Source organism: Bos taurus, chromosome 22 (assembly GCF_002263795.3).
Source record: "Bos taurus isolate L1 Dominette 01449 registration number 42190680 breed Hereford chromosome 22, ARS-UCD2.0, whole genome shotgun sequence".
NCBI lineage: Eukaryota > Metazoa > Chordata > Mammalia > Artiodactyla > Bovidae > Bos > Bos taurus.
Window position 1 is genome coordinate 11,171,846 of NC_037349.1, and position 26,371 is coordinate 11,198,216.

Below are 26,371 nucleotides of genomic sequence, written 5' to 3' on the forward strand. Positions count from 1 at the left end.
CCTCAGATATGCAGATGACACCACCCTTATGGCAGAAAGTGAAGAGGAACTAAAAAGCCTCTTGATGAAAGTGAAAGAGGAGAGTGAAAAAGTTGGCTTAAAGCTCAACATTCAGAAAACGAAGATTATGGCATCTGGTCTCATCACTTCATGGGAAATAGATGGGGAAACAGTGGACACAGTGGCTGATTTTATTTTTGGGGGCTCCAAAATCACTGCAGATGGTGATTGCAGCCATGAAATTAAAAGACACTCCTTGGAAGGAAAGTTATGACCAACCTAGATAGCATATTAAAAAGCAGAGACATTATTTTGCCAACAAAGGTCCATCTAGTCAAGGCTATGGTTTTTCCTGTGGTCATGTATGGATGTGAGTTGGACTGTGAAGAAAGCTGAGTGCCAAAGAATTGATGCTTTTGAACTGTGGTGTTGGAGAAGACTCTTGAGAGTCCTTTGGACTGCAAGGATATCCAACCAGTCCATCCTGAAGGAGATCAGTCCTGGGTGTTCTTTGGAAGGCCTGATGCTAAAGCTGAAACTGCAATATTTTGGCCACCTCATGCGAAGAGTTGACTCATTTGGAAAAGACTCTGATGCTGGGAGGGATTGGGGTCAGGAGGAGAAGGGGACAACAGAGGATAATATGGCTGGATGGTATCATCGACTTGATGGACATGAGTTTGAGTTAACTCTGGGAGATGGTGCTGGACAGGGAGGCCTGGCGTGCTGCAATTCATGGGGTCACAAAGAGTCGGACACGACTGAGCGACTGAACTGAACTGAACTGAAGGCAATAGTAGTAATAATGAAAGTATATAATATTACATAATAATAATGAAATAAGACTAATGGCAGTGCGGTTGGAGGAAATGAAGATGCTCTTATTGAGAGAGATTGATTTTAGCCGTGAGTGCAGTTATTCCTCGAACAGCTTGGTCCTTCTCCCCACCTCCCAGGCTGGGAGATCCCCTGAAGACAGCAAGGACTATATTGTAAAGGCATGTGACCCAATGCGGGACATGGAGACTGCTTGATAAATAATTATTAAGTGGGGGCGTGAACAAAGGAATGCAAGACGTAACAGAAAACATACGTGCCTCATGCATAAGAATTATTCTACAGGAGCTGTTTCCCATTCAAGACAAAATAAGAAACACTTGTTGAGTGGATGGATGGGCTTCCTCCAGGGCAGCAGGGGGCGGGCACCGTGTGGGAGCTGGCCTCTGCCTGTGGAGATAGAGTCCATCTTCTCTGAGTCAGTGCTCTGGGTGCATGGTGGGCAGGGCTCCAGTCTGAGGACTAGTAGACAAGGAGGACCATAATAAAAGATATTCTGACTTCACCCGCATTAGAACCCCAGGGAAAGCACTTTTTCCCCTTCTAACTGGGTCTTCATCTCTTAACCTCCAAAATGGCAGTGACCGTGCCAGCCCTCAGGGCTGGTGTTCCAGAGGCTGATATAGAATGTTTGCCTGAGCATCAAAATCCAGATTTCCTGACCCTACTTCTGCTCTAAAGAATCCCACTCTGGAGGTGGGTCCTGCAATCTGGACCCACATTAAAATTACAACAAATCTTCAAGAAGGATTTTAATGTAATTTCTGAGGGTTCTTGGCTTGGGTGCGTATTGGAACTTCCCAGGGAGCTTTCAGCAAACGCTGGCCCGTGCTGTGTGCTGTGATTCAGTGGGTCCACAGCTGGGCTTCCAAGGGGGCTTTTTTTTTGTTTTACAAAGTTTTCCACAAAATCATCACAGTCTGTCCAGCACCGTTACACGATTGCAGAGAAGTGCCCCCTCTGGTGGTCCGTAGCCTCTTGCCAGGAGGCAGGACTTGGGGAAAGCAGCATGGGCTGGATTTCAACCCCCCAACCCCCAGGCAGGTCTCTTGTGCAGTAAGTAGCCTGCGTCGCTGGCACTGCTGTGCCCGGTGTCTGTGGCTCTCAGGTGGTTCCAGTGCACACCCCAGTTATGAAGCAGTGACAGGTGTAGGCTATTAATAACCTTTGAAGGCTTTTGCACAGAAATGAAATAGTGTGTTAAGATCCATATGGGACAGCTTGTAAACCAGACTCAGGACAGCTGAGAACAGGGCATCCACAAAGAAGCTGTTTTACACTGGCCTAGATAGGAAGAGATTGGAGCTGATCTGCCATGGTAGCAAGGAAACAGAAAGGAGGGCGGAATCACCCTAAAAGAGGAGGCCAGTCCTTGAAGGAGAGTCCTAAGATGTGTCCAGAGGCAGCAAAGTGCATGTGCCAACCAGAGGGGAGAGATTAGTTAGCAGCTGCTCCCTGGAACAGGACTGCGTGTGCCCACAACACGCTGCAGGGCTGCTGCACTGGGGGAGGATCCGCTCAGGCCTCGTCTCTTCTGTGGCCAAGGGGAGTTCAGTATCCCTAGAACGACTCTCATCCAAGGAGAGGCAGGTGTTGGCAGAGACATGTCCAGCATTTTCACCCATTAGGGGTGCATGTCCCCACTCCTTCAGGGAGCACTTGAGGTCACCTCACAACCTACTTGAACCCCAGCCCTTGCTCCAGAATCTGCTTTGGGGGGACCCAGACAAGGGACATGTCAATAGGTGGGTCTCCAGCTCCAGAAAAGTGTGTCCTTGCTCAGACAGTAGCCCTCAAATGGCAGCAGCTGGGTCCATCTTTCTCTGGCAGGTAGAAAGCACAGGAAGGCGGGCTACATGGGCTGACATTATGTCCTCTGAGTGGATGGGTCCGTGATGTAGAGCAAAGCTTCTCAGATGGTCACATGCACAGAGGTTACCTGGAGATCTGCTTAAAATATGGATTCTAACTCAGCAGGTCTGGTGGGACCTGAGAAACTTCATTTCTTTTTTTTTTTTTTTACTTATTAACATAATTAACATTTTATTTATTTTTTAAAAATTTTTTATTATTTTTTTTTTACTTTACAATATTGTATTGGTTTTGCCATACATCAACATGCATCCGCCATGGGTGTACACGTGTTCCCCATCCTGAACTCCCCTCCCACCTCACTCCCCATACCATCCCTCTGGGTCATCCCAGTGCACCAGCCCCAAGCTTCCTGTATCCTGCACCGAACCTGGACTGGTGATTCGCTTCTTATATGAAAATTATACATGTTTTAATGCCATTCTCCCAAATCATCCCCCCTCCCACGGAGTCCAAAAGGCTATTCTATACATCTGTGTCTCTTTTGCTGTCTCACATACAGGGTTGTCGTTATCATCTTTCTAAATTCCATATATATGCATTAGTATACTGTATTGGTGTTTTTCTTTCTGGTTTACTTCACTCTGTATAATCAGGCTCCAGTTTCATCCACCTCATTAGAACTGATTCAAATGTATTCTTTTTAATGGCTGAGTAATACTCCATTGTGTATATGTACCACAGCTTTCTTATCCATTCATCTGCTGATGGACATCTAGGTTGCTTCCATGACCCACCTCCCAGAATATTGGAAATAAAAGCAAAAATAAACAAATGGGATCTAATTAAAATTAAAAGCTTCTGCACAACAAAGGAAACTATAAGCAAGGTGAAAAGACACCCTTCAGAATGGGAGAAAATAATAGCAAATGAAGCAACTGACAAACAACTAATCTCAAAAATATACAAGCAACTCCTGCAGCTCAATTCCAGAAAAATAAACGACCCAATCAAAAAATGGGCCAAAGAACTAAATAGACATTTCTCCAAAGAAGACATACAGATGGCTAACAAACACAAGAAAAGATGCTCAACATCACTCATTATCAGAGAAATGCAAATCAAAACCACAATGAGGTACCATTTCACGCCAGTCAGAATGGCTGCAATCCAAAAGTCTACAAGCAATAAATGCTGGAGAGGATGTGGAGAAAAGGGAACCCTCTTACACTGTTGGTGGGAATGAATGCAAACTAGTACAGCCACTATGGAGAACAGTGTGGAGATTCCTTAAAAAACTGGAAATACACACCAAGGAAACCAGAATTGAAAGAGACACGTGTACCCCAATGTTCATCGAAACTTCATTTCTAACAAGCTCCCATGTAATGCTGATGCTGCAGGTCCAAGGACCACATTTTGAATAGCAAGGCCCTTGGAGGTCCTTCTCAAATGAGTTCTGAGCCCACAGGAGTGTAGGCGCACTGGTAGGTGGGATGGAACTCTCCACTGTAAGTATGTCCCTAATACCAAGATTCCTGGCCGGGCTTTCAATAAGTACCCACCATACATTTGACTCCTACAAAACCTTTTCACGCAAATACCACTCATAAATTGTTTTTATGCCATGATGTTAAACCCTTCCCCATAATTTCAGGAGAGGTTGCCACCTTGTAGAGTTTTCAACCAGCCTGTGGGGCAAAGGAAAAGATTGATAGAAAATCAAAATAATTTGATTTATGAGATGGAATTGAACTTTGAATTCTTAGTATGTTGATCAAGAATTTGTAGGCTCTGGGAAATACCTTTTTAAAAAATCTAGGAATAGAAACAAATTTTTGAAACTCTTAAGAAAAAGTTACTTGTCTCTGTTTAACAGAAAGAAAAACTTCCTGGATGAAAATCAAATACTTTGATTACTTCTTAAACCTTAGAAGACACATATTTCTGGTCTGTTCACTTTGGGCTTTTCAATTAGAGCTGTTAGATTTATCTATTTGTTTGTTTAGATTCTTGTTTGTTTTCCCATCATCCCCAAAAGGGGAAGGCATCAGCATTTGGGAAGGTGTTCTGGTTTGTCGTTATCTTGGAAAATAAAAAGATTTGCTCTTCAGAGTTAGTGTAATGCACAGGAGGGGCATGTTACAGGAATAAGACAGCTTATTCAAGTCATTTCTAATTTGTATTCTTTTTTTAATGCAAGAATATTTTTACTTGTTTTAAAGCATCCTAAGGGCCAAGAGGACTGTTTGGGAGGAGCCTCCTCTGTCTCCACTTTGATCAGAAAATTGCTCCTCCTGGGACAGCTGACTTCCCACCGCCTGTGATGGGGACGGGGTTTATTCAAAGTGTGCGCTCCAAATTCAATACTCCTTAGCTTCCCAGGGGCATTTGGCTTTAACAGTTATGTGGTTCATCTGTCTCAAACATTTGTTTTGACTTTAGCTCCTGCTTGCTTCAATTTTTTTAAGCTTGGAAAGAACAAACCCAGGATAGTCTGGGCCGTCGCTTCCAAACAGGGGTTTAGACAAATTTTTAAAACGGACTTGCTTTGTAGTAGTTGCCTTGGCCCATTCCTCCAAAACCCCCACGTGTGTGGGTAATCACCTCTGTTCTCTCAGGCTGTTAGTTGCCAAACCCCATCCGGCAGGAGGCCTGTAACCACTGCCCCAGCCTTGCCAGGCCATCAGCCATGACTGGCATATGTCCTGGCATCCTGTGTGCTTCAGGTTCCTTAAAGGCCATGCTTGGCTTATTGCGTTTGTACTCCCCACCTGCTCAGGCTTAGTTTCTGCGGGTTCTTCAGGGGAAGGAGGAGAGGGCCCTTGTCTGTGCCTTGCTTGGTATCCCCCACCTAGGGTCCCCTCTGGCCCATTCTTACATTGGCAGCTAGGAAAGCCTGGGCACGCGCTGTAACTTCTCTGTGTTCCAGTTTCCTCCTTGTAACATGGGCATAAGAGGAGCTGCCTGGCATGTAACAAGCTAGTTCTGAGGTGGGCCGTCTGTGAACTCCATCTTCACGACCATAGCACTGGCAGGCCAGCACCAGTCCCATAGCCTAGGCCACAGTGAAGTCGCTCGGTCGTGTCCAACTCTCTGCAACCCCATGGACTCCAGGAGGAAGCCCACTGGGCTCCTCCGTCCATGGGATTTCCCAGGCAAGAATACTGGAGTGGGTTCCATTTCCTTCTCCAGATGATCTTCCTGACCCAGGGATCGAACCCAGGTCTCCTGCATTGCAGGCAGACGCTTTACCATCTGAGCCCCCAGTCTTACAAGGCCTGTGCTAAGGCTTCACTTCACAGGTGAGAAAGTAGAGGCTTGTAGAAAGGCTAGCTCATTTGCCTGACAACACACAGCTGTTACGTATCTGAGCCAGTCATCAAAATTGGGACACTGATGCCAAAGCCTGTGCATTTTCTATGCTGCAAGTCCAGGTGCTGTATGGGAGGAATTCCATGGGCCCTGTCCCAGAGGATTTCCCTCTGGGAATAGCACTGTTTTTTCTGGTGAGGCTCAGGCTGACTCATCCTTGAGTTGAGCCAATAGAGTATTTCCTGGGAATAAACTCTTTCTATTAACTCACTGGGCCAGGTTATTGAGAACCCCTTCTCACTTTTGAATTCTCAGAGAATTTGGGATCAAGTGCTTTTCAAAATTCACCTGAATTCTCTATTAACTGAGTTAACACAGAGCTTACCAGCTCACATGGGGTCACACCTCATGTGTCTGGAAGAAGGGAAAGAGGTCTCAGAAGAACACCAAACTTCAGTCATAGAACAGGAAGGGTCATCTCAGTTTGACAATCCCACAAGAAAGTGGCAAATGGGAAGTTAAACTTCACACCCGCCCTGGCGCCCAGCATAAGCCCTGACCAGATTTGCGGATTTACTACTCGCACAGGGCACCGTGTTGGTGGTCAGAGAAAACTGAGGCTCCAGAATAAAGTCAAATCCTGTGTGATTGGGAAAAAGGAGCCTGAAGGCCAAGGAGGCTCACTAACTTCATGATCTGATTCTTCCTGCCAACCACCCCGCACATTACAAGCAGGGCTGGAGCCTGGCTCCACTGGCCAAGCTCCCGGGGGCCAGGGCGGCCGAGGTATGTCTGGAAAAGAGAGGGTTTTTGCCAAGACAAGCATCTCCCATGCCAGGCAGACCAGCAAATAAGCTACCTCTTGCAGCCCCTTCATCTGAATCCCTGAGGAGCCAAGGCCTGTTCACGTATTAAGTGCAAACTCAGAAACTACGGAGTGCCCAGTCCTGAGAACACAGAAACAAACGTTCACAAACTGAGTATGCGTTTATCTCGTGTTCTAAAAAAATACTAATTGATGTTTCTCTGACCCTGAGAGTAATGGGTCTTATTAAAAAAGAAAAAGAAAAATGTAAACTGAATCGATCTCCAGGGAGAAACCTTGATAGCATTTTATGGGATTGGGTGTCCCTGCAAGCCAACGAAAAGTGGGGACTAGGAAAAAGACTAGTTTTGTGAATCTTCTTAAAATAGGGTCCAAAACTTGATAGTAAAAATTTTTAAGTTTTGATTGAGATTTTCCTTGAAAGATAAAACTGAAGATTGTGAAAATAAGTTTATGTTATTCTACACTTAACAGCTCTTGTAACAGGGTTAATTACAATGGTCAAAGATTTCTTAGACCCAAGGCAAAGGCTTATTTGCTTTATTAGCATCTTTAAAATAGAAGTGCATTAATTTCTGAAACAGAAGAAGTAACTGAGTGCTGGGTAGGCAGCTTTTGTTTTTTGTTTTAAAATATTTATTTATTTGGCTGTGCCACGTCTTAGTTGCGGCATGTGGGATCTAGTTCTCTGACCAGGGGTTGAACCCAGGCCCCTGCATTGGGAGCGTGGGGTCTTTTAGCCACTGGACCACCAGGGGAGTCCCTAGATAGGGAGCTTTTGGATTTAACTATTCCTGTTATATCATAAGGTAACATTCTTTACTTCCTATTTTGCCAGTTTTTTGTTTTTTGTTTTTTTGAGGACAATCACAAAAAGCTTGTTTTTATGATAGTATATTTTCCCCAAAGGCTTCTCTTGATCTTTTCATTTTAAATCCTTATCTTCTGAAATATCTTAAAGTGTTATCATCCAAGGATAATTTTGACTTCTTTAACTGTTAAGTAACTACATCAGATCCAGATAGATCAGAGACTTTTAAGTGGTTTGAGCAGTTTCTGTGCATCACTTTAGTTGATTTCATGAAAGCCTGCAGCTTTGCAACAAGGGTTCAGTAGATTTCAGTGCATTTGAATTGAGTAATCAGATTCTACACTGTCTGGCAATCAGGGACAAAGGGTAGACAGTTCCCTGGTCCACATTCCTCATTAGCTGAGAGCTCTTCATCATAAGTCTTGCAATAGTGCTGAAGGTGAAGTTCTCAAATGTGAGCAATGGTTGGGGCATGAAAGGAGTCAGAGCCAAGGAGAAGTGTGGTCCCTAGAATCTCATCATGTACCTCCTGGGCAGAGGTAATAAGCATTCTCTCCCCAACTAGATCACTGTTCCTGATGCTGTCTGAAACCAGGCTTAATTTAGCCATATCACCCCAAATACATTTTTTAAATTTCCCTAAGACTTCTTGTGCCTGCAGGGTACCTGCCTGACTACAGGGAAGGGACTGGGGGTGGGGGGGCGGGTCTGGTACCTGGCTCCATAATGACCCTGTTTTTTAAGTTCATGGCCCAGCCTGCTCTGGATAAAACCAGAGCAAAGGAGGTGCTGATGGGCTTTAAAGTGAAATGCTTCCCTAATCGGGGCAGCTATATAACCTGCAGTTAGAAAGTCTTCCTTTGACTGGTATGAATTTGAACAACATTCATTAGCATGTGGGGGTTCCCCTTCTGTTGGCTCTCCCCACCTGGGAACAGATGCCTAGCACTTTCCAGAAGCTCTTAGTACCAGCAGCCTCATCTGTAAAGAGTATTGTTTGAGGTCCGGTTCGCTGAAGCAGAACCTGAGATGGGGATTCCTGTGCAAGTGATTTAGTACAGAAATGCTCTTGGGAGAAGAGGAATAAAGGAGCAGCCTAGGGCAGAGGACACGGGCAAACAGGGATGTGCTCTCAGCCTGTTCCAGCAGGGCTCTGGAATATGAATCTCACAGCACAGCTGGTCTCACCTTGAGGCAAAGGGGTGGCCTTCTGCACCCCTGTCAATCATAGGCTGCAGAGGAAGGATGTTATAACCTCTCAGACAAAGCAGTTCCCATTCAACCAGGGACTGGAAGCCATCCAGTAAAGGGGTTCTGGGTGCAGTACCTGCACCATCTACATGTAGAAGCCCATGCTCTGAGGGTGGGAGAGGGAAGAGGAGGCTCTTTCCCTAATTGCTGCAGTGGAGAGTGGAGAACAGAATTAAAACCTTTCAGTCAGGAGGACTTACATAGCCACGGGAGGGCTGGGCTGGTGCTGGCAGGCACAGAAGGGTGATCCATGACATTCCTCCCTGTGACACCATCCAAGAGTGTTTGAGTCATGACTATATGCTGAGCACTGTCCTTCCTACAGAAGTCTTTGGTTTTCGCTCTTTTTGCTTATTCTCCACCTCAGTATCCAACTGGAATTTTCATTTCTGTTAGACTGAGTAGGTGGAAGAGAGACTTGGAATAAGGCAATAAATGCTGGACTAATGTTATTTTCTTGCATCTTTGGAATTAACAAAAATAAGGTAGTTCAGCAACTCTCAGGTAATCAGAAGCAGTCTTAGATCAAAGCCAAGTAAATGTAGGGCTCCTCTGTTCCAGAGTAATTCAGACCTGTATCTTCAGTGCTGATCATGGGAGTCCATGCTTGGGGTCCATTCCAAATCCTGTTCCATGTCCATATTATATATGCCAACTTATCACCCATTAGTGTTGGGGCAAGATGGGAGAAGAAAACCATGGAGGAATAGCTGAGGAAAGGTGTTCCTGATAGTGGAAACAACTGAGACAAAAGGTGTGGAAATGATACCAAGAAAAGGGTATTTGTAGAACAGTGATGTATGTACTCAGAAAGGTAGGGGCCAAATGGATGCCAGAGTTCAGATTTTGAGCTTTATTCTGTTCACAGTAGAGAAAGGCATTTTAAGAAGATTCCTTAAGCAGCCTGTAGAATGGACCAGAGAACGGGGAACTCATAGCAATGGCTGCCAAATCATTGTGGAGCAGAACGCTTACTGTATCACCTAACCTGTATTGAAAGTGCTTATCTCAGGCCCCACAGTCTCAGAGTCTACTCAGTTATCTACTCAGACCACTGGGTGTGGCCCACAAATCTGTATGTTTAAAGAATGCTCCCAAACCAGTTCTAACGCAGGAGGGCCCAAGCCCACTGCATGAGATGCTGACTAAGGACACGGAGAACCATCAGAAAACTTTAAAGTCACTGAGGTCAGTTATCCCCATTGGATATCTAGACCCGGATACTGAAAGATAAGCTGTAGTTTCCTTTTGCATTTATATATCTCCCATCTTTTGCTTCCTTTTATTTTGGGTTGTTTTGTTTCTATTTTATAAATAAAAGTTTTATTGATATTTAGAAAATGGACAAAAGTACATAAATCATTAAGCGACTTTTCATAATGAACAAACCCCAGCACCTCAAGAACTCCCTTCCACTTAGTGTTAGTCACTCAATCGTGCCCAACTCTTTGCGACCCCATGGATTGCAGCCCACCAGGCTCCTCTGTCCATGAGATTTTCCAGGCAAGGATACTGGAGTGGGTTGCCGTTTCCTTCCTCAGGGGATCTTCCCAACCCAGGGATTGAACCCGGGTCTCCTGCACTGCAGGCAGATTCTTTACTGACTGAGCTACAAGGGGAGCACTTATTACCTTCCACTTACTGCCTCCCAATTGCTATCTTGACTTCTAACCTCACAGATGAGTTATTTTTTTTTTCATTTCCACTTTTTTGTTTGATAATCTTCGTAATACATTAGTATAATCATATGCTGTGTAACCTGTAACTAAGTAGGTATTTTATGGTAAGTGCTCACATTTTTTTTTCCTCACTGGACATACAGTGAAAATTTTTATTTCACCCATCTGCCTGGGAATCTTGGTCTGAGCTGAAAGGTGCTGTTCTTGGCAATGGGAGGAGGAAGCATGGGTGGCATTTCAGAGCAAGAGTCCACACAAGTTGGTTCCTTTTGGTGCCATTGTGGTGTTGGCTGTGCTCATTCCTTCTAGAAACTCAGGGCTTTCAAAGGGGAAGGAGACAGGTTTTAGAGTCAGCCTAAATGACCTTGGGGAAGTCACATAGCCTCATTGAACTCCAGTGCCCCAGTTTCTAGACATTCAGCCAGTGCTAGTTTTATGCTGTGCCTTCTCCTTTTCCAAAATCTGCAAACATTCTGTGTCCCCTCAGAAGTCTTGATTAGGCCTCGGTGACTCAGAGAGGCTCTATGGGTTATGAAGAGCCTCCTGCTTTCCTTTGACCTTGGTTGTAAACCATGTGTCCAGATGGAAAGATGACAGCTCTCCACAGCGCTTCTCCTGGTTTCCTCGTGCCTCAGTCTGTAGAGTCCAGCCCAGGCTGGCTACTCTTCGAACTCCCTCCTTGCCCTTGCACCCAGCCCCAACTCTGGCAAGGCTTGCTGGGGAGGCAGCTCAGCCCTCACTGATTCAGACTGTGAAAAGAATCCCTGTGTTTTCCCTGGTGTGATTTTCTTAGCATTTGTCTTTCCTCAGCTAAGATCTTGAGAGGCAGGATTAGGGTGTGGGTATAGGAAAAGGGGTCAGGAAGGTGACTTGGATGCCTTTTAATCCAAACCTAAGGAGACATCCCAGAGAAGGCAATGGCACCCCACTCCAGTACTTCTGCCTGGAAAATCCCATGGATGGAGGAGCCTGGTGGGCTGCAGTCCATGGGGTCGCTAGAGTCGGACACGACTGAGCGACTTCACTTTCACTTTTCACTTTCATGCATTGGAGAAGGAAATGGCAACCCACTCCAGTGTTCTTGCCTGGAGAATCCCAGGGACGGGGAAGCCTGGTGGGCTGCCGTCTCTGGGGTCGCACAGAGTCGGACATGACTGAAGCGGCTTAGCAGCAGCAGCAGCAGCAGCAGCAAGGAGACATCCAGCTCACAAATGGCCTGGCCCATTTCACTGGGAGAACATCAGGGTTCAGAACCAAAGGGTTGGTTAAGAATGAAGAGTGGTTTTGTCCTCTGCACTTGTCTTCCCAGGGAACCTCTGGCAAAGGAGTGGGGAGGTGTGCAGTCAGAGGAGGACCAGGGACTTGGCCTGGCAGGGGTTCCTCATTCCAGTGCAGCCAACCAACAGTGACCGTTGTCTGAGAACTTTCCAAAAGAAGAACCGTGTTTGCTAAAGTCTGGATTTGCCTCCCTGGGGCTCCTTCCACACACCTGTCTTGATGCATCCAGCCCATCTGTTGATGCTTTTTGTCTTTCAGGAGGAAATGGGCATTTCCTGTGAACTGCTAGAATTGGACTTCCTCAAATGCAGTGTGGGATTTCCTTTCATGAGGTCAAAGTCAAAGGTAAGGGACAGGGACCGGACACTTCCTTGGCAGCAGCCTCCAGCCCATCCCATCAGCCACTGACTCTGCCAACTGCCTCCCTGAGGTTTCCTCCACGACCCCTGCCTCCCACAGCAACCGGAGTGGCCAGCCAAGTCCTGCCTGGGCACAGCCAGCCACATCAATGACCATCGCTAAGTCTACTCCAGGTTAGCCGTGGACATGTGGTCTTTCCCCTTGGTCCACATGACGTACCTCAAATGTGAGACACACACAATGGCCTTTGTATGTTGTCGAGCACCATCTGGTTGGCCTAACGTATTTTTTCTGGAACATCGCATGCCACTTTGAGTTCCTGAGACCACTTAGGAGAAGATGTGGTCCTGGCTAGTGATCTATAGTCCGGGCTGCCACTCCTCTGGGCACTCACAATTTTTTTTGAAGAGACCTCTTAAAATTCTTAAAACATACATAATCGTTTATTCAGAAGAATTCAAGAAATTACAGTCATTTTGGCATTTATAAGGAGCTAAATTTTCTAAGCTCAAACAATAATATGGTTTAGCTGATTTGGAGATTCATGGAGCATTCTAGTATGTGGCATCATTTTAAAAAGGTGCAACCATGTAGAAGATGCGATTTTTGGAGACAAAACTAGACCCTAAAAGACAAGGCAGATCTGCCTTTTAAAATGGAGGCTGTTTTCCCTGCTGTGATTTGAAGGAAATTTTGTGTTCCTTTGTCTACCTTTTTTCTCCACTTAAAAAAGAAAGTTTAATCCTTTTCTCCTGCCTATATCATGAAATTGGGCCATTTTAATATCTAAGGCTTTTTGTTCCTAATGTATACTAGCTGTTTTACAAACCAGTTGTAGAACATTCTTGTAGGAAGGTTTGCTCATTTCTTAGCAAATCTCTTGAACCCCTCAGTCTCGTTGAATGTACCTACTCCAATCTGCAGTGGTTGTTATCTCTGTGATTCCTCAGCCCTTTTCTGGCTCTGATCCTCATTCTGTTCACATTCATCCCAGGAGAAGGGAAACCTCAAGAGGTGGCTTAGAAAAAGCTGACAGAATTCAGGTCAAGTCCCATTTAAGATGTAGGAGAAGGACCCTGCGCCCTAGGCATCATTGTCTATAGTAAAATATATGCCCCCCCCACACACAAAAATGTAATTGAAATCTTTTGAGCAACAGGAAACAGACTTAATTGAAACACTTTAAAAGTAGCCATCTTGTTGTAAAATTCAGCCTCCATCACAAACCTAGGGTGCATCTTGCTAGTTTTAGAGATACTTTGAAAGGATATCGCAGATGCTTCCCTGGTGGCTCAGTGGTACAGAATCTGCCTGCCAATGTAGGAGACACAGGATATGTGGATTTGATCCCTGGGTTGGGAAGATCCCCTGGAGAAGGAAATGGCAAACCACTCTAGTATTCTTTCCTAGAGAATTCCATGGACAAAAGAGCCTGGTGGGCTACAGTCTGTGGGGTCTCAAAAGAGTTGAACACAACTTAGCCACTAAGCAATAACAATTTCATAGATGGATCCAGGATCGATCACTTCCCATAAAAAAAAAAAAAAGGTGAATAAATGAATACAATAAAAATAAAGCAGTCCTGACTTCTGGGGCCTAAATTTCATTAGAATTCAATAGCTCTGAAAATAGTCATTGAGCCAACAGAAGAATGGATGTTGAATGTTGGACTTTTTTTCCAACTTGGTAATGTCACTACCTTCCTCCCACATATAGAAGTGAACACCTGTAGCAAGGCTGAACCTGGAGGCAGGAGGTCTGGGGGTGAGTCCTTGGAGAAAGCCCAAGAAGCAACCCAGCAGGGATGGGGCTCCCTCTATCCACAGCTTGGCTTGTCCTTCCCTTTCCCTTAGACCTGTGAGTTGTCTGACTTCCGACCATCTGCTAAGCCTCATGACCACATTATCTGCTTACTTTGCTGGCCATATATTTCAGTCTCTCACGACCAGCCTGCCTGGTTCCTGACTTTCTGCTCTCTCAGGCTGCTGGCTCTCGTTGGCCTCATGCCCAAATCTTTTGCTTTTCACCTTACTTTGATCGTTAGAGCGTTTAATTCAGATCTCCTGCTGGGTCAAACTCTTTGCTGAGACAAGACCCCTGACTTTCCCATCATTTGTGTTTTCCAGCTCTGTTTCCTGTTCTGTCTCCACTCCCCACCCTCACTGTAAGCTGACAGGTCTCACCACAACAGAAAGTCTAGAAAGGATGTCCAGTGTCCACTCTAGTTGTGGTCCAACATTCATTACTTTCAGGTAGCGGTCAGCTCAGTAGAATCTAGTGTTGCAGATTTAGACCATTGCCTAGAATTCTTCATAAAGGAACCCAAATATTTATATATTAAATAAGTCATGCTGAAGCTGAAACTCCAATACTTTGGCCACCTCATGCGAAGAGTTGACTCATTGGAAAAGACCCTGATGCTGGGAGGGATTGGGGGCAGGAGGAGAAGGGAACAACAGAGGATGAGATGGCTGGATGGCATCACCGACTCGATGGATGTGAGTTTGAGTGAACTCCAGGAGTTGGTGATGGACAGAGAGGCCTGGCGTGCTATGTGCGATTCATGGGGTTGCAAAGAGTCGGACACGACTGAGTGACTGAACTGAACTGAGACTCCCAAAACTTGATGGAATTTAAGGATCATTTTGTCCACCCTCTTCTTTTTTATTGAAATGCAGAGATCAAGTATCTGGCCAAGGTCACACAGTCAGTTTGTGGTGGAGCCTGGCTCTATAAGCCCCACCCAAGCAGTCCTCCCCTATTCCCACACCTGCCTGATGTGAATACAGTGAAAACCATTTGCTTGAGAAGGTGCTCCCCAAATCAGAGGATGGTCACTACTGGCAGCACCTGAGATGCTTTTAGGTGATGTGTGGACACAGCGCTAAACAGCATTGACTGACAGTGAGAAAGCTACTACCTGTTCAATGCTCTTTCTATCCTAACCTTTTGCAGGTGGAAGTCTCCAGTAGCGCTGCAATGTCTCTATCACTTGTTTATCTCCCTTTTATCAAACCAGAGCAGACCTGAGGCTCAGAGCCTTCAGCAGGCAACAGAATTCAACATCACTTTGTTTTCATTATTTCTTTTTATGATGACCTCCTCTTTATGGCAAGTGATCCTGGATTCCCATCTGTGATAGTGATATACATTCTTCTCTTTAAAATAGTCTTTAAATAGAAAGAGTGAGGCAGTAAAAATACAAAGTACTTATCACAGGTGATATGATAAGCAGATGTGGCAAAAATTGGGATGATGGTGTGTGAGTGAAATTTAGGAAGTCCTGGTTTAAGAGTTCAAGCATATTGCTTCCTAACGAGAACCTCAGTTGCTAAAAAAGACAACATGCCTCTCGCCAGAGTGGGCTCTGGGCTGGTTTTTATTGCTAAAGTTGTATCTCTGGCCCAACCATCAGAAAGAGATGCATAAACCATAAAGCTTATCGTGCAAATGAGCATCCAGAGGTCATAAACTGCAGAAGACTGTAGCATTTAAGTTTGGAATGCTGGCTAGCGCCAAATGTCACTTTCTTTTCCCATAGTATGAATTCAGCGTGATCTTTGATACAAGCCACCTGTCTGGGGAAGAGGAAGTTCTTAGCTTCATCGTTACAGCTCAGAGGTAAGAGGGATTTAAAATTTTTTTCTAAGATGAGAGATTTATGGGACCAAGCAAGGTCATGCCCTGGTCATGCTTTGATGATTTTGCCTGAACAGACTCTGAGGAGGAAGGAACAGCTCAGTGATAAAGCCCCAAATGACTGCATGGAATTGGGTCTCTTAGGGATGGTGCTTGTCTCCTTCTGCTTGTGCAGACACCAGGTCAGACGGAGCTGGGAAAAACTGGGGATCGTCCAGTCAGAGGTAACAATTTTACAACTGAGGAGAGACTGGCCCGGAGAGGTCAGGATTCCAGCCCAAACTCATGTGTTTGGAACCATTCACGGATGTCCTCTGTGGGTGTGCTGTGGTCAGTCACTTCTCGTGGTATGTGGTCATTGTGCTCTAGCATCCCTTGATGCAGGGACAGGGCACCTGCAGCCTGAGGTCCCGGCCAAGCCTGTTGGTGGAGTCCCCAAAAGATGGTCCTCAAGAGAGAGCTTGTCCTAGGAACCAAGTGGACAGATAGAGAAGGGGACTGTGCAGTAGTGATGTCTTCCCTCGGGGCTGCGCTCCTGCCTCTCTCTCACACACACCAGTGTGGTCAGGGGTGCCTGGGAGGGGCTTTAGGCTAATAAACTTCCCACACAAGCCAGAGTCCACACTTGCCTCGAAGTACCTACCATCTGAGTAGGGCTTGACTGGGATGGAAGGAGAAGTATTTAGGTGGATGAATAGGGAGACACAAGCTTTGATTGTATAGATTGGATAGGCAACCTTTTTACTTGAATTTTAATTTAAAAATGATTTTAAACTTAACATAAATGTTGTGAAGGATAGTACAAGGAATTCCCATACACCCTTTCTACAGATTCACTCAGGCTGGACACTCTGCCTCTTTTATTTTGTTATTCTCTTTCTGTGTATGGTTTTTTTCCCCTTAATCATCTGAAAGTAAGTTGCAGACATCATGCCTCTTTACCCATGAGTACTTTCACGTGTACTTCCTAAGAATGAGGCCATTCTCTTAAATAACCCTGGTAGAGTTATTAAATTCAGGAGCTGTAACTCTGACGCAAGGCTGTTATCTAATCTCTAGCCCACTTTCTAATTGTCCCAAGAATGACTGTGTAGCCATTATTATACTGGTCCAGAGTCTGAATAAGGATCAGGCATTCAATTATCATGTTTTTTCTCTAGTTGCCTTAATCTTCAAGCCAAAATGTCATGCCAAGAGGCCTAGGTCCAACCCAGAGGTGGTCTGGAGATCTGAACCAAACACTCAGAAGGGCAAGATCAGGCAAAATGCACAGAAAAGAAAGGTGGTGAGATAACAAGATCAGGAATCTCATGACTAAAGGAGGCTGGGAAAATGGAAGGCCAGACACTGGTGAGCAGACCACAAAACCAGTGGCTAAAAGTCAACCAGGCCAAGGCAGTCACGCAGCCACAGGTTAGCGTGCAGCCGGGCCTGGAGGCCCACAGGATCTGGGGTGCAGAGCAAGGCAATGGACTGAGCTTTGTGAAACTCAGGCTCCTCCCCCAACCACACGGTCATCTCTGAAATGAAGGTGCGCAACCCGGGCCTTCCTCCAAGGAGGACAGCACCCTCGAGCACCGAGAAGGAGCTCCTGGTCCCACATTCTGACTTAAGAGAGAAGGTCATCTCCCAGACTCTGTACACGAGCCCCGTCATGCAGGATAACAGGCACCAGCTCAGCTGGGCATCTGACCCCCATACGCCGTGCCTGGTTATTAAGCAAGGAGTGCAGCTCTGGACCACTCCTCTCAACCCTGTGCGTGTCCATCAAGTTTAAAGCACCAAGTGGGAGCTGAAAAGGGAGTAGGGATGAGTGAGAGAGAGTCTTCCATCTCAAACCACGTCAAGAAGGGGTTGGTCCAGAGATGGAAGCAGATGCAGAACAGCCCAGGGCAGGCAACACCCCTCATTCTACAAAACCTTCGAGTACTTACTCCAACTAGCCACTGTGTCAGACAAGGGGAGATACAGCAGGGACCAAAGTTGGTAAAAATCCCTGCTCTTGGGGAGCAGTGTGCTGGCTGCAGGGGTTGGATCATGAACAAATGAACATAAATTTCAGAGGGAGACGGCAGCATTATGATTCATCCATCGAGTACGGTGCACTCGTTGGCAAGCGTAAAGCAACTTCATTTTCATCCCTACTCTCTTTAAGCCCACTTGGCAAGGGTTGTTCATTTCTGGTTCTCGGAGACAGTCTAGGACAGTCCCATGGGTTCACAGCTCACTCTTGGTTAATAGTCCTATAGTCACTTCAAGCCTCAAAATAATTCATTAATCCATAATCAAAGTGTCTTGTCCCATGAAGTAATCAAAACTTGATTGCAACTTAAGGCTTCCTCCCCTCCCCAAGGCAAGGCTGGAGGAGGGTAGCCTTTCTGTGGGTTGTCTAGCTTTCCTCCAGTGGTGCTTCTGCTGGCCCTCCTGCTTTTCCTGAGAGCCCTCCAGGCTCACAGCCGGGGTTGTGAGAGGTCAAAGGGAAACAAGAAAGGTTTTACTAAACAGGCAGTGCTGTGAGCAGTCAGTCTGGGTGTCTTGAGTTGACTCTTCTCCTTTGGAGACCCTCCCCTTGTCCACCCCCCAACTGGGGATGCTCACCTGTGCTTCCCCCCTCATTACATCCTCCAACCTCAGCCTCTAGCAGCTGGAGATGCCTTCAGCTCCTGCTGCCAAGACTGTACCCAGGGCCAGGACCAAAGGTGACCTCACACTGACTCTCACATTCAGATCCCACTCAGGAGTCTCACCCCTGACAGTCCCTGGAAAGGCAGGCGATCTTGTGGGGTCAGGAGAGGAGAGCCAGCAGCCCCTTCCCCTTATGTTTCTGGGGCCTGCGTCTGACTGTCCTGAAGAGGGTCCCTAAAACTTGACTTAAAAGGCAGTCACCCTCCTGACTATGGACCGTTTTCTCCAAAATCTGTCTCTAAGAATCCTCCTCTCCCAACTCCGTTACATCCGTGATGTTACAGCTTGGATTTTTGCCACCAGACGTAGTAAATCTTGAGTTAGTGCTTTCCTCTGAATTTTGGCATCTATTGTACCTCAGCCAAAACTTGAACTTTAACATGCTGTCATACTCACCCCAGCATGAGTGGTTCTTGAATTTTCACTAAAACATCAATTACCCAAAGATTAGACTAATATTCTTCCCAAGTGCTGAATCTTTCAACGTCACCCGCAGTTCTATCTTGCCTCTTTCTATTAATGGCTTTGCCCCCAAAGCCTGAAGTCTCTGTGCGTTTGGGAAGCTTAGGTCAGGCCCCAACAAATACTGTATAAGGCAACAGCAGACAGCAAAGGCACTGGTAGGGCTTTGTTTTTTCGCTGGAGGTCTTGCTAGTCTCAATGTTATTTAAAACTCACAGAATTAAGGTTAATTTTCCCTTTGGAACAACTGTGAAACATACATTTTCAGAGCCCCTCAATCTCCCACCACACTAGCATATTTTTGCTTTTAATGCCACTTTCCCAATTTTGGGATGTGGGGGGGGGCATTTTCTTTAATATTTTAGAGAATGTTCTTTCATCTAAAAATGAGAGCACAGCACATCACAGTGGTTGTTTGACCCTCCTTACCGTGTATTGTCATACCCAGCATTCACTCCAGAGGTGATGACTTTCTGGCCTTTAGTTCAGCACTAGTGGGACAAACGCTAATTATATTCTATATATTGTAATAGGCTATGCAAAGCAGATGGAAATGAGAACCAAAGTGGATGTTAAAATATACCCCAGCAATCACCCAAATCCTACACAACTTTCCAGTGCAGTTCGTCAGGGTATTACTGCCACAGGAGTAGTATAGCATTTCTAATTACAATTGGCTGGGCTTGCAAGCTTTGAAATTATGCAAGACACGATTATTTTTTATTCACACTATTTTCACAGTCATGTCGTTCATGGTTGTGATCTAACAGAGATACATGCAAAGCACAGAGGAGGTAGACTTTGTTCCCATTCTTTGTTCCCATAGAATCCAGAAGGGCTTCACTGGGGTGGAGGCATTTGAACAGAGGACTCTGTTTTCAGGCTGAAGAAGCCCAAGTGAGGATGTGCATGGCACAGCCTGCTCTGTCACACCCATGTGGCGGGTGGGCACTGGACTGTGGTGGAGATTCCTGACTGTCTTAGAGGAAGGGCGGAGAATATACATGGGCAGTAAAAGGAAGGTGGCGCTGAAAGAGGAGATTGGGCTGGGCCACACAGGGCCCGGGAAGTCTCAACTGCTTTCCTCCGGCAGTGGGGAGAAAATGATAGTTTTGGAGGAAGGGAGTGATACAGTGCAACAGCTTGCCCAGAGTGAGAGAGTGCAAGATGGATTTAGTAAAGGGGAGCAGATGCCTGTTCAAACCTGAAAATTGTCATTTTCCTGCTGTTTCTGGGATCCACAGAAAACTCTCCCATCAATGTGCTGTCTGGGTCTCTCAACAGCTCAGGCAGCTGATATTCCTGAGAAGGAACATTTGGGCAGGAAATATGACATGAAAGAGACGTTCCTTGTCAAAAAGAAGAAACTCCAACTACCTCCCAGTCCCACTCAGGGTTAATCTAAGGTATCAAAGGAGGGACGCAACAACACCAGGGTGAAAATTTCATCTCCTGGTCCCATGTCCATAGACCAATGGTGCTCTAATCCTAGGTGCCCACTGGGATCACCTGGGAGCCTCCCTACAGGGATCCTCATCTAATTTGTCTGGGATGAGATCTGGGCATTGAATTTTTTTTTAAGTCTCATCAAGTGATTACTCTGTGTAGTCCCTAACTCTGTACTGGGCACAGTTTCACTCAACACACATCTATTAAGCACCTGTTATTTACAGATGCAGTACTGGGCACGTAAGAAAACCCTTATAATTTACAAATTCAAGAAGATCCTTTTATGTACATTAATATTTCTATATAGCATTACTGAACACCTAGCCAAGCTAGTATTGGTAGCTTAAGTAATTAAATAATCAGAATCTTCTAATTATTTGAATTGCAGTTGTTAAAGAAACTATATTGCCTATTAAACCTGCAGCTGAATGTCTCAGGCACCAATTACACTCCAGACTTTGGTGAAAATCTGATCTTACTGTCCCAGAGGGCAGCCACAGCACCGGACTCCCTGCTGTGACAGAACAATCCTTAAAGCTCCTTATCTTGAAAGCCACAGTTAAAATACCAATCATCGTTTTCTTCCCATCACCATTCTTTGAAGCTCTCTTGCCTACTTGTGGATTTAGGAGGACAGAAAGTTGAGACTAAACAGTTTCTCAAGAGCTTCTGTCTGGCAGCCTGGCTCTGCAGACTTTGGGAAGCATCCTAAGTCACGAGCTTGCAGAATAACTGGGGGCCTTTTGATGTTAAGCCTCTTTATCTCAACTTTGCAACCTCACTCAGTCTGGAGCGGTCCCCCGATGACAGATGAGACTGTTGGGCCAGAGCTGCCAGCAGCCACAGGTGGCTGGACAAATGGCAGGGCACAGGGTGGCGCTTCCATCAGGAACTGATGGCTCAGACTTGGCAGGACACTGGGTCGGGGCAGGGAGCAGGCCCAGGTGTTGCCATCCCCCCACCCATTCAGGAGTTGCCTCTGGTCCTTCCTGTGCAGAGATTGCACAGCGTTTATTGTGCCCCTGGGAAAGGAAGGGCAGGGAAGTGGGGCTGCATGGGCACCTGATCCTGCTGCTTCTGCAAATCGTGATGGATGTCACCTCATCTGCGGAAGACAGAAGAGAAGTCAGGGGTCAGAGTCACAGAGCACCATTGTTTCAGAACAATAGGAGAGAGGAGGAGAGGGGCTGTGAGTCTGTTGAAAAACGGTTACATTCAGCACTTGCTGGTGGGGAGAGGAACTCTGCACAAGTTTGGGGGATGATGTGGTGGGAAGTGGTCCGGATGAGCTGTGTCCAAACTTCAGCAGCAGGTCCTGCCTTCCACCCCTGGAGGGTGAACTTAGCTTTCAGCTGGGACCCCGTGTTCATTCCGTGAGGTGGAACCAAGTGTAGGTGCCAGGTTCAGCACTGTGTTCCCAATAGCCGTGCTTTTTTCCAAGGCGATTGCTTTTCTGCAATAATAATCACAGTTCATATTTGAAATCTCATAAAGCTATGAAGGGAAACTGGGCCTTCTCTCTTGTCCTCTTCTCCCCTCCCCCAAACCCCCAAATCTGGCATCAGGAAAAGGCATCACAGTGGAAAAGCAGTTGCTGTGGGTCCTTGGGGCAAATTACCTAATCTGTCTGAGCTGCTCCTTACCTGTCAGCAGTGGGTGAGCCCCTCTCTCTGGGGTTACTCTGAATACCCAGCTCCGTCATGGCTGGAGGTGTGCCTGGCACATGGTAGCCCTCAACACCATCACCCACCTTGTGGTCACCTTTCCAGAATGACCCTGCAAGCCTCCCCCTTCTGTTTTTCCTCACCCCGAGGAGGAGGCCTGTATGTGAACCCGTTTGAGCCAGAAGTCCTATAGCAGGAGCTCCTGTGGTATTTATCGAGATGGTGCTACCCAGGGCCTCTCTCCTGGGCTTGGTTGTCCGTGGATGATGGATGATGCCATTAGATGGGAAATAGCTGCTAAATACAAGCAAACGTCTTCCCAGCTGCAGTGCCCTAACCTCGGTTGTCCATTATTCATGGAATAAGCCCTGCAGAAGCAGCACACGCTGTTGGTGCCCACCCATAACCTCTCAGAGCTCGCCTCTACCACACACACACTGGACAGTTCCCATTCCCAGCACCTGTCCTTCTGCCTGAGGCTTTCTCTAGCCAGACCTCACTCACCGTGCACATAGGTCACATGCCAGGGAATTAATCCCCCACCCCCACCCCCCAGCAGGTCTCAGGAGTCATTGATCAGCTCCCATGGCTTCAGCTGGAAGATGAGGGTGGGTACTCCACGCTGCCTCCTGGAGTTCCCTGGTCAGATGGAGCCCGGCTGACCTGGATCACATACCCTGCTTGTCTGCCTGCCTTCCTGTCTACCCCCTGCTGTCTCCTGGGGTCACCTTCCCTGTACACTACTGGCCCTCACATCTTTATGGGGTGGGGAACACAACTGAAACCATAGAGTGCCCACGGTGATGCCATACAGGGACCAAAAACAGAGTTGAGGGTAAAAAGGTACGGAACAGAGAGCTGTCCCTCTTTGGGAGGGGAGAGGCCCATCGCGGGCAGGCTGTGCTGACTGGCATCCCGTCCTCTCTCCCTTCACAGCGGCAACGTGGAGCGCTCAGAGTCCCTTCACAACAACGTCCTCACACTGACGGTGCCGCTGATGCACGAGGTGGACACGTCCATCACGGGGTGAGTAGCCAGGACACAGTGCTGCCTGGGGCGGAACCCTGTGCTTCTCTGGTGTTTGCTTGTATGGCCAGGAGCCGGTGGCCCTGCCACTTCCACTTCTGCCTGGCTTGGAAATGCAAGATGAAGCTTTAGCTACAGTGACTCACGCCCTCCTCCCTCCCTGTTTTCTCCTCTTTCCCAGCTGCCCACACACTTGGTAGATTATACAAGAAGTGTGATGACAGGTGTAAGCCGCAATTCCTTCGAACATTCTGTACACCTTTACATGCATCTCTTCCCAGCGCCCACCGCTCCAGAGTGCCACAAGGTAGCAGGCAGCTCCATTCTTGGGATTAAAATCTCAGCCAAAGGCTGCTGGGCCAGAGGTTACAGCCAATGCGTCCCAGGGAAGGCGGGCCTGCTTTCTGAGTAGCCTCTAGTCAGCTTTGGTTTTGCATGTTTCCCATCCTCCTGCAGAGCAGGTGGGCAGGGCCAGTCACAGTGGGCACACTGTCTGGCTGAAGCCCACAACTGCTCAATGCCTCTGGCATTGTTGGAAATCAGGGCTGCAGGCAGCAGGGACCCAAAACAAGCCTGGGTGGTTTTCAGCCAAAACACAGGCCTGGAAAAATGAGAAGTCAGTTCCTGTTTCCGGCTTCAGAAACAGAGCACGATAGAGGAAAAAGGATTTGCACAATTAGTTTAGATCAAATGAGGACCTGTTGAACCTTTGCCCCACAGGCAAGCTGAACTTTCTAGAGGTTCAAAGTCTCTCATTTTTCAGTATTCAAGTGCTCCTGGGTCCTGGCCTTAGCCGCAAGTAGAAAAGTTAATACGCTGCAGAAGGAGCCATGCCTGCAAAGCTCCCAGCTCTGCTGGGTGTCAGGAATGAGTCTCCGGTGGGCGTTCCTGCCTCTTGGCGTTTTTCATCACGTTCTTTAGACATGAGGCATTGGTGGAATATATTTGCAAACCAACACAGATTTGCCTCTGTTCATGGCTCTGTTTTTAACCATGTAGTTTATTTACTTTCTCCTCAGACGCACAGTGAGAACGTCCATGGACCAAGCCCTGTCCTAGGGGATGAAAGAGAAAACAGGGCTCTCTTGATCCAGTTGTCAGACCCTGGAGGCCTCCTTGTGAGGTGTTAACAGCCCCCAACGAAGCCCTCAGTTAAACAAATGAGTCAACCTCTGATCTTTCCAGGAACATAAAATAGCACTCATTTAAATGAACCCACTCTTGACCTGGGTGGCAGCTCACTACATTTATAAACTAATTTCTACACTTAAGCTGAAAATAGGTTAATTGCTATCTATTTAGACTTGGTACCAAAAATCTTACAATATTGTGTTTAGGCAAGCGAGCGACTTCTAGAATCTCATCTAGAATCCATTATTTTTCTGGGAATTTAAATGAGCCTGGGGTTTATTGACACAGACAAAATTGAAAACATCACTACACACTGAGCTGGAATTCTTCATCACGTCTTACACAGCCATTTGAAATCTAAAGAAAAAGGCTATTAGTGTAAGGACTCAATTTTTAATACCTAATTTCTAGTAATTTTGGTAGTCTGAAAATCTTTATTTTTTTAATTTGTTACAGAGTGGGGCTTAGAATGCCAAACATATAATTCACTTATATTGTCATAATCTTTTTCAATTCACAAAATGTTTTTCAAATGACAAAATAAAACGTGTAATTTTATAATCCTAGGACTGCCCTTGTGGCTCAGACGGTAAAGTGTCTGCCTACAATGCAGGAGACCCGGGTTCAATCCCTGGGTCAGGAAGGTCCTCTGGAGAAGGAAATGGCAATCCACTCCAGTACTCTTGCCTGGAAAATCCCATGGATGGAGGAGCGTGGTAGGCTACAGTCCATGGGTTCGCAGAGTCGGACACGACTGAGCGACTTCACTGATTTTATAATCCAGTTTAAAAACTGAAATCAAAGCTACCATGGTCTTCCTTCTCATTTTAGAAGTATAATCCTAGTACATTGCATACATAACTTACTGATTTGACCTAAGATGACCAGACATTACTGGGAATGTCTGCTTAAAAAGTACAGGTCTGGCTGTGTCCATTTACAAGAGAGAGAAAGAGCAGTTCCAGAAGTGAAGCATTTGGTGGGGGACCCTGAGGGGAGCCAGGTTCTAGATCCAATAGAGACAGATGTTTGAGCTCTAGATTCAATAGAGACAAATGTTTGAGCTCCTAGGATAGCGGTGACCCTGCATTGGGATGACAGATTTCATGCTTTCCTCTTTCAGAATCATGTCTCCAACCTCCTTTGTGTACGGCGAGTCTGTGGACGCATCCAACTTCATTCAACTGGATGACCTGGAGTGTCATTTCCAACCCCTCAACGTCACCCTTCAGGTACCCACCCATGGAGACCTTCTCTATCACTGGGTACCAAGGGACGGGCCCATGGGATGTGCCTTCTATGAAAAGCAACCAAAGGGCCAGGCTTTTTCTAAGAGAAACTCTTCCCAGCCTGAGTGTGTATGTGTTTTCTGTAACCACACACAGAAACAATCCCTTTGCTGCCTGGTACTCTGCTGTGTAGCCCCCTCTGCTTTTCAGTATTTGGAGGGAAAAAGGCATGATGAATGCCAGCCTTCCCCAGCAGACCTTTGGACCCAGCATGCATCCTCAGCCAGATGGTCCACAGAGGACCCCTTCTGGTTCTCCATCATTCTTCACATTGTGGGCAGGGCAGCCTCGAGGATTTGTCGTGTCCTCTTAATCCTGGGGGCTTCCCCGGTGGCTCAGTGGTAAAGAATCCACCTGTGATGCAGAAGATGCAGGAGACATGAGTTCAATCCCTGGGTCAGGAAGATCCCCTGGAGGAGGGCATGACAACCCACTCCAGTCCTCTTGCCTGGAGAATCCCGTGGACAGAGGAGCCTGGTGGGCTGCAGTCCATGTGGTCGCAGAGTCGGACATGACTTAAGTGACTGAGCACACACGCACGCTTAATCCTGGGTTTCTCCTTGCTGACCTAGCTAGGTACCCACACCTCCCACAAAGGAACAGCCTTTCAAAGTGGGGTTTTACAAGAGCACAGCAATGTGAGTGAAGGGAACTTCCCTGGGGGAAACACGCTGCTCCCCAAAGAGCAGGGCTGGCTCTCCTTATCATATAAGCACTGTGTCCAGCAGGTATACTCGGTATGGACTGTGGACACTGAAGGACATTGTCCTTTTCTAAACCAAGGGTGGAAAAACTTCTTCTGCAAAGGGCCAGAGGGTAACTATTTAGGCTGTGTAGGCCATCCAGTCTCCACAGCA

General features: G+C 46.6%; 1 protein-coding gene across 1 annotated transcript in view; it reads left to right on the plus strand.

Annotated features, from left to right (window-relative positions):
- The window catches only part of ITGA9 (integrin subunit alpha 9), a 361,696-nt gene that overhangs the window by 263,441 nt on the left and 71,884 nt on the right, over nt 1-26,371 (plus strand). Inside the window, exons 19-22 of the mRNA NM_001192718.2 lie at nt 12,068-12,154; nt 15,711-15,790; nt 23,005-23,094; nt 25,349-25,457. Of these exons, the coding sequence (NP_001179647.1) occupies nt 12,068-12,154; nt 15,711-15,790; nt 23,005-23,094; nt 25,349-25,457 (366 nt within the window). The remainder of the gene's footprint in view (nt 1-12,067; nt 12,155-15,710; nt 15,791-23,004; nt 23,095-25,348; nt 25,458-26,371) is intronic.